Here is a 9,073-nt window from a genome sequence, read left to right as displayed (position 1 = left end):
TATATATATAGTAGTAAGTTATTAAAAACTAATCCCTGATACTATGTCTTTTGAATAGATTATATATATGATATAATAATAAAGCTTAACGTGTTTTATCACCGAGTGGATCATATCACCGAATAAATCATTTGAAAATACATCAAAATTAGCTATTTTTAAATAACCTTATTTTAATAATAAATCATTATTTCTGAAAATCAAAAGAATTTTATATAATAATAAAAATTTATTTTCTTAAAAATTTAATTTTTATAAAAATATTTCTTTTATATTCAATAAAAAGTTGAAAATGTTATGATTTTCGTTATAAAGAAATTATTCATATAATAATTCTTATATTAATTTGAATATTCAAAAAAGAATTAGATTTTCATAATATCTTTATAAATAGATTTTATATATTAAATTTTTAAAAGATTTTATTTATAAATAAAGAAAATATATAACTATATATAAACAAATTTTATATATAAATTGAGTAATCCATTCAATGATATAATTTACTTAGTGATAAAACACATTAACGTAGTTTAACACCGAGTGACCTATATCACCAAATGGCCCACTTCAAATACATACAAAATTCGTTTATATATAATCATACACTTTTTTTATTTATTAATAGAATTTTTTGAAAATTGAATATATAAAATTTAATTATAATAATATTATAAAAATCTAATCTTTTTTTGAAAATTCGAATTAATACAAGAATTATTATTAAAATAAATTTTTTGTAACAAAAATCATAACATTTTCAATTTTTTATTGAATATAATAAAAATATTTATAAAAAAAATAGATTATTAAGAAATTGAATTTTTATTATTATTTTATATTCTTTTATTTTTCAAAAATAATGATTAGTTATTAAAATAGGAATATTCAAAAATGACCAATTTTGGTCTATTTTGAAATGAGTCATTCGGTGATATAAGCTACTTGGTGTTAAACTACATTATAACTTCTATTGATTCTAATTATATAATAGAGTATTAAAGATTTTACTTTATGAATATTATTCTAAAATCTTTAATTAAATTTATTTTAATTAGAATTGAATTAATAATTAATTAGAAAAGTGAGTCAATTAAAAACGAGGATATATTTACTTAATAATTGAATATTCTGAATTTATTAATAATAAAAGATTATTAATAATAAGATTATTAAATAATAAATGTATTTTTTATTATTATAAATTATATAGTTGATTATAAGCTATCAGAAATCGATTCCTAATACTATGCTTTTTGAATAGATTATATATATAATATAGTAGTAAAGCTTATAACTTCTATTAGTTCTAATCACGTAACAGCTTTTTCTTTAATCTTATAAAACTTAACTTTTGTTTATAATTCATATAAATCAATCGATATTAAAAAAATAAAAAATAAAACCTCATATAAATAATTCAATTAAATTAGTATTAAGTTATTTTTTCAGATTTTCGAAAAACCCTAAATTGAAACGAGAAAAAGTAATAACCAATTGGAGGGTCTTTAACGAGATCACTACCCTCTATCGAAATGAATCACCACCGGTGGTGACCACCAAAAAAGTCTCTAGAATAATATTTAGATTAGATCTTTAAAAGCTTAAAACTAAAGTATAGAATAGTAACAATTAAATAATAATTAAACTACTATTCCTCTATCGGATTAAATTACTACTAATAATCTATAAAAACCTATAATAATCAGAATTAAATTCTCAAAGCTTTTTAAACTATTCTGCTTGTATATATATATACTAAGTTCCTATTGTGTAAACAAGAGTATTCACTTCAAAGAATGACTTCAATACAATGGCTACTATATCAAAGGGATTAAGCGAATGCGAAAGAGACTAGCTCTTTCAGTAGTGCCTATATAAGGCCTACTACTTTCCTACATAGCTAGCTCTTTAGATAGAATACAATTAGACATACAGGACCTACAATACGTGGGTGCTACGTCTTCCGTATCCTTCTCGAACCAACACCTATTTTACTTTTTTACTCTCTTCCTAGAATTTAAAACTCACTCAGCACTTTTCAACTTCTCCCACCCCGCTACCACTCTCTCCTCCCCCTCATCACTCTCCCCCTTATTCCTACTCTCCCTCTCTAATGCCATATAGCTCCCATAAACTTGTCTCGCCAAAACAATCTTCTCCCCAGTCGGCGACAGCGAAGATGTAGTAATGGACTTATACATTCCTAAAAATGGATACGCAAAGAGACCAAACATACCCGATCCAGGGCCAGTAACTAACCCCATTGCGCCTTTCGCTACCCCCTTTCCAAAACCGGCCCAGCCGCCTTCTTTCGCGCCTTTGTAGGGTTTGGTGATTGTGCCGGATAGGCCATCCATGAACCCGTAGCCAAAATTCTGTGATTAACTTGTCAACTTCATAAAGTCAAGTATTATACCAACGAAAAAAAATAAAAAATAAAACCTACCTTCCCAGCTACAACACCGCCACTTTTCCAATCCTTGACCTTTCCATGATCCCTCACCTCATCGCCATACAATCTAGGCATTTGATGCAGACCCTCAGTCAAAGCTAACGGAAAATCCACTAGTGTGGCTTTCGGAAGTACGCCTACCATCTTTCCAAACCCCTTTCCAAAAGTCTTAGCTGCTTCTTTACCACCGCCACCATTATCTTTGCTTTGAAATGCTTTCGCAGGCCCGGTAAAGACCTCGCTGAAGCCAAGGGTGAAGTTGGTCATAGTGCTGAGAAGAACATGGGTTCCGGCCGATACAGGATCCCAGCGGAGATTTTCGATCGAGATTGGTTTGGGTTGGTAGCTTGTGTTTGATTAGCGAGCGAAAATTCACTGGGATTGCAGGTTCTCATGGGAAAAATGGGGCTTACAGCTTCAAAAACTTTGGGTCAATTATCTTCTGGTCTACAAGTGTAAAAGCAGCTTCATCAGATAGCTTGACAGACGTCTTGAAACCCTTCTTGCTCTTGCTACTGTATTGCCATACAGCAGCTTGATCGGGAAGAATATCGCAGCGGAGGGCATCTACTGGCAGATTGGTGTGGAAGGATTCTACAGCTCTTTGGACACCACTTTCTTGTCTCATTTTTTCTGAGATCTCGGTGGCCGCACTCATTGCTGTTGGTGTTAAGCAGTACTGAATTGCTTGAGTGAGATTGTCTTGGCTGAGGGATTTGTGATGGAGAGGAAGAGGTCCCGCGCCTGCTGCAGCAATCATTTGCCCCCAGAATGCTTGGCTACTCGGGATCAACTATTAGCTTATTTTCATTCCTGAGTATTGACGACGAGAGATTGGGCGTTAAAGAGACATATGAAGGACAGAATATGACTTACTCGCCAAAGAATGGGACAATGGCTGTCGGGCGTCCATTTAGAAGACCGCATGCCGTGGTTCCAGCACCGCCGTGATGTACAACACAAGATACGTGCTTGAACAGCCATTCTTAAAAAGAGCCAATCAGCTCAAGTTCTTCAAATTCACAAAAGGTGCGTGTCAATCTCACCGTGAGGGCAATCGCCTAGGAAAAAAATATCTGGGTTGGCATACTCGCTCAGCCCAGAACCAAGCTTACTCCAACCACGGGAGATAATTGCTCTTGACCCGGAAGCTCGAACCGCTTCGATCAAAATATTGGTCAACTTCTCTGGACTGTCAATGACAATACTACCGAAACCAATATATACGGGAGGTGGACCACTTCTCAAGAAGCTGTCCAATTCCGCATCAGGGGTATAATCTGGCTCTTCTCTGAAGAAAAAACCGCACACATCTTTACTGTGTTAGTCTTCGAGTGGTACGAGAAAATATGGCTTACCAAGATAATTTGCCCAATCCGCTGGTTTTGGCACAAATGCAGGTGACCAACAGTAGGTGAAGGGGATTTGAAGTGTGTCGCAAAGTAGAGGGCCCGTTGCCGTTGGTATTGGTTCGAGACTCAGTGACTTTTTGCGCCACAGGTTTATAACATCCGAAAGTCTAAGCACTCATCAGCACACCTCCCGACATCTATTCTTGGCCAAAGTATCTCACCCCTGCCAGGTCATGATCTCCACAAGCGCATAGGATAAGTAATTCATAGTTCGTAGATCTGAGTCTGATCGTTCAATATTGGCCAAAGGATGAGGAAATGCCCTTGTAGGGCTCCAAGGCATCGTGAACATTAAGTGTAAAGGAATGCCCAAAGCTTCCGCACAATGCACATGGGCAAAACTTGGTGGGTTGGCAATTATTGCTTCTGCAACGAACGGTATATTTGTTTCCGGATCTGGCTCAATGCAGGATCTCCAACATCCCTCAAGCATGGTATATACCATCTTACGTTTCTGCGAGATCTCGCCGCTCATGATCGTTTCGAACTTTGGAATTATTCCTGGGTTTTTGACCATGTACTGTGAAATATTAGAATAGAAGAAATAGGCATGGAAAAAATTCTCTTACGGCCATGAGGGATGCAGGGTCCCCACCGATAGGGAAAAACTCTAAGTTGGTGGCTTTTACAAAATCTCGGAAAACATCGTGGGTCGCAATTCTCACACGATGCCCTGATGTTCGCAGTGCGCTCCCCAAAGCTATAAATGGTTGAATGTCGCCTTTGAAGATTTAGTCACCCATATGTAATGAGTATAGAGATATTAACGCAACTCACCTCTGCTGCCGACGATTTGAATCACGATATTCAGAGAAGGAGATTTGTGATTAGCGATATTGGGTGGGGTATAAGGCTTTGGCTCCGCTGGAATTGAAATGGGTAGCTTCTCACTAGCCGCGAAATTGATGGAAACTCTCCCATCATCTGATAATAGGCCAAAGTCAGTAACATGTATTGTTTCCAAACCTTTCGATTAAAGTTGGAATAATGGAAGAGATGACTTCTATTTACCTTGAGCAACAACACTCGTCTCAATGTTTGGACCAGACCCGTGAAATTCGTAGGCAGGCGGCTTATCCCAATCGAGATCCTGTGCATCGTGTGAAGCATTATCGGCCTCGTGCCAGCCGCCATTGGCGACAACCCCTTCGCTATCGCTATATTGATTTAGTGGTGCCTGTACATCCTTGCTGTAATTACGCTTTTCTCTACCTTTTCCCTTCTCCATGGCGAGTAGCTTGGAACGACCCCACAAACCGCGCCGGTAACAATGAGGCTCACGTGTGCTCCTTTGAAAAACCTGATTTGATGTGATGTTTGAAAATTTGCGGCACTGCAAGTGTCTTTGAGCAGATGGAGCAGTGTAGATGAGAGACGTTGAGTTTCGAGTAAACTTGAAGAACCTATTTATATTTGCCACGGAAGAGGGCGATCCAACTTGAGTAGCGTCTGTGGCAGGGGCTTTGGTCGAAGTGTCCTCTCTCAGGTTCGATTATTGATGGTGGTGATGTATCGATTCTTGGTTTGATATCGAATGGCTTTGTTCGCTCCAGCACCGAGAATCCTGTTCATTCTTTTATTAACATAGCCATGGCTGAAACTCAATTCCAGGCGATTCGTGGCTGTGTCTTCTAGGACAGAAAGCACGCTAAGAGCTTTAGGCGTATTTGATAATCAGGAAAGTTAGCTTTTAAAAGAATGCGCACCGCACTTAATTCGAATTTTGGAGCAATCTTCTACGTCTTTTCTAGGGCCTTTTCCTGTTTAAGTTTACCCTTTTACGTATTTCGTACTCGGTAGTAATAAGATCAGATCATTTTTCAGTGACTTGGGTTTAATACGAATACAAATGGAAATGCGAATGACGATCGGAGGATCATATAAGTGGGGGTGCACGAGCCCTTTTTTACATGTAAGTCGGATACCCCACTTTCGGGCCACCCCTCTTTTGGGCCACCCTTTCACACCAAAAATCACTTTTTTAATTTATTAATATCTCTATTAATATCGAATATAATTTAATAAAAATCTATATATATATAATTCAAACCATTTTGAATTTATATTGAAATTTTCAGATTTTTAGGATTTTTATGAATCTATTTCTAAAACCTCAAAATATCGATTTTCAATTTATATAAAAATCATATACAAATTCAAAATTCTATAAAATCTATAATAACTTTTAAGGAAAAATAGCCAAAAATAAATTATAAAATTTTATAATAAATTTATAATATATTTATTTTAAAAGATTCTAAAAAAATAGAAAATTCTTTATAAAAAAATATTTCAAAAAATACTCTTAAAATTATAGAAATTATTTATATTACTCTAAATTCACTATATATTATATCTCTATATTTATTTATTTTTTTAAATTATTTTTTGAATATTTATATAGACTCAGATTTGAAATCTTCAAAAAAATATATAATTTTTTTTAATATTTATTATTAAAAAATTATTCAAGATTATATAAATATTTTAAATTTATATATAGTTTTTATACAAATTCGAAAATCGATATTTTAAAGCTTTAGATTTTAATCCAGAAAAATCCTAAAATTTCAAAATTTTTATTATAAATCTAAAATGATTTAAATTATATATATATAAGTTTTTATTAAATTATATTCAATATTAATAAAGATATTAATAAACTAAAAAAGTGATTTTTGGTGTAAAAGAATAACCCAAAACAGGGGTGGTGTCACGGGGTGACACTAGCCCTTCCCGTCCTGTCCTGTCCTGCTATATATATAAAAGTAAGATAGAACTTTTAGTTCTATCTTCTAATCTTTTGGGCTTTTAGCTCAACAATAAAGTTTTTGAATATTTTCAGAAATGATTTTGTAATATTAGATGGAATTATTTTTGGTTATAAGTATGAAATTATATAGAGAATTTATTTATAATTTATAGATTTTTGTTAATTTAGGGGTTAGTATATAAAGATTTTGTTTATTTGAATACTTGAGGTATTAATTCTAAAATCTTTTAGTTAGGTAATAATATAGAGATTATATTTTAAGGAGGAAAGTAGTGTTATAAGATAATATTAATTTTTTTTGTTTTATTCTGTTTTGTTATATATATAAGAATAAGATAGAACTTTTAGTTCTATCTCCTAGTCTTTTGGGCTTTTAGCTTAGCGATAAAGCTTCTAAATACTCTCAGAAGTGATTTTGTAACAGGTGGTCGACTTAAATCCTCTTTAAAAATGATTTTTTATTTGGATTTTATAAAAATATTAATTGAAATAAATTAAATAAATCAAAAATCTTTGATATATTAAATATTTTTCAAAATAAGATTTCTAATAATAATTATTTCAAAAATAATATTAAAAATATATAAATTATTAATAGTTTTTATTTAATAAAATAAACTTTAATATATAATATTTATAAGATTTATAAAAAATCAATAAAATAATAAAAAGCTTTAAAATCAAATATTTAGATATAACTATTGAGAATTTAAATATATATTATAATAATAAAATAAAGAAAAATAATATATTCTAATTCTATTATTATTAAGTAAATAATAATTATATATATAAAACTATTCTTAATAATCTTATTATTTAATTTTAATATTTTCTTAATTTTAATATATATAAAGTAATTTTTTTATTAATATTCTTTTTTTATATAAAATTAATAGAATCGAATATTAATTTTATTAACTTTATTAAATTTTAATAAAGTTATAAAGTTTCTTATATATCTATAATACCCCTTTCGATTTTTTTTTTCTTTTTTTAAATATCTTGAAATCCTTATTTATATATAGAACCTTATATAATATCAACTAATACAACATTTATACCAACTCAAGGAATCTATTTGACTTTTTGTAAAATAAATAATATATTGTATAACCCTAAATTTATTATAATAATAAAATTTTATTATATTTACTAAATATTAATTTTTAAAAAAAAGCTTAAAAACTAATTATATATATTTTTATTGGAAATTAAATTATTTAAAATAAATATTTTATATTAATAATAAAGAAAAGAATCAAAAAAGATTTAAATAGATTCTATTTTAAAATTAAATTATTTATATAGAAAATACTTTTTAATATTTTTGATATATTAAGGATTTAATGAATTATTGAAAATCAAAATTTTTGTTTATATATTTATAAAATCTTTATTTTTGATAAAATATATAATTTGAAAATAATAAGTAAAAATTAAATAAAAGTTTATAATAAAAATTATAATTCTATTTTGCTTTCTTCAATTAATGATATCGAAATAATTTTTAATTAATATTATTTTATTATTTATATATATATCAATATAAATAAATATTATTATTATAAATTCAAGAGATTTATAAAATTCGATTTAATTATTACCTTTAAATATAATAGAAATTCTTTATTTTATTTAAATCAAATTGATTATATATTTGATAGATATAGTAAGGATAATAAAAGAATCAGTATATATATTCTAAAATAAAATAAAAATAATATTAATTGTAATGCAAGACTTATAATTTATTAGAAATAAATAATAAATTATACATAAAGAATAATATATTGAGAATAATTTTTAAATCTATCTATTCGGAAAGCCTAAACAAAGGAGTTTTATAGGATGTATACATGCTATATCAAGTGCCGTATCACGTGTTTTCCAATAATATTCTTTATGTTTAATAATAGATTCTAGTTGTTTAGGCTTGATTTTATAATAAATAGAGCATAGATTCTATATAAGAAGTATAGATTCCATTTATTTTGAATCGGATTTTGTACAAGGAGTATAGATTCTAGTTATTTTAAATTAGATTCTATATAACAAATATAAATTGTAATTGCTCTAGACTAAATTCTACGATACATAATTTCCTTCCTTTTGAAAGCATTTTTTTAATAAAATGAATTCTATATAATAGATTTTATATAGATTTTATATAATTCTATCTAGAGTCTAAGGAGTATAAGAATAAATCACCTCTTACTTTTAGAGTATGAGAGTAATTAAATCCCTTTTGGGGGGCATGGGAGTGATTCGCCGTATATTCAATCATAAAACTAGAAGTATATTATAGTATGGATCGTCTCTTGCAAAGTAATTGATTAGATATATTCCTCGATATAAATCTTTCGAAGTATATGCTCCTTCCTTGACTTTCTATTTATAACCGTAGATATATGAGATATTTTTACGCATCCT

General features: G+C 29.7%; 1 protein-coding gene across 1 annotated transcript; it reads right to left on the bottom strand.

Moving 5' to 3' along the window:
• Window positions 1-2,027: 2,027 nt before the first annotated feature.
• EAE97_012163 (uncharacterized protein) lies at window positions 2,028-5,095 on the bottom strand (the record flags this gene model as incomplete). Its single annotated transcript, XM_038882677.1, has 10 exons — window positions 2,028-2,378; window positions 2,450-2,801; window positions 2,869-3,234; window positions 3,332-3,440; window positions 3,502-3,768; window positions 3,814-3,974; window positions 4,029-4,387; window positions 4,437-4,588; window positions 4,645-4,791; window positions 4,879-5,095. The coding sequence occupies 10 exons, from the start codon at window positions 5,093-5,095 to the stop codon at window positions 2,028-2,030; spliced, it is 2,481 nt and encodes an 826-aa protein (XP_038726504.1).
• Between the last annotated feature and the right edge of the window lie 3,978 nt (window positions 5,096-9,073).

Source organism: Botrytis byssoidea, assembly GCF_014898295.1.
Source record: "Botrytis byssoidea strain MUCL 94 chromosome Unknown BBYS_053, whole genome shotgun sequence".
Lineage (NCBI taxonomy): Eukaryota > Fungi > Ascomycota > Leotiomycetes > Helotiales > Sclerotiniaceae > Botrytis > Botrytis byssoidea.
This window is presented reverse-complemented; position numbering and strand designations above follow the sequence as displayed.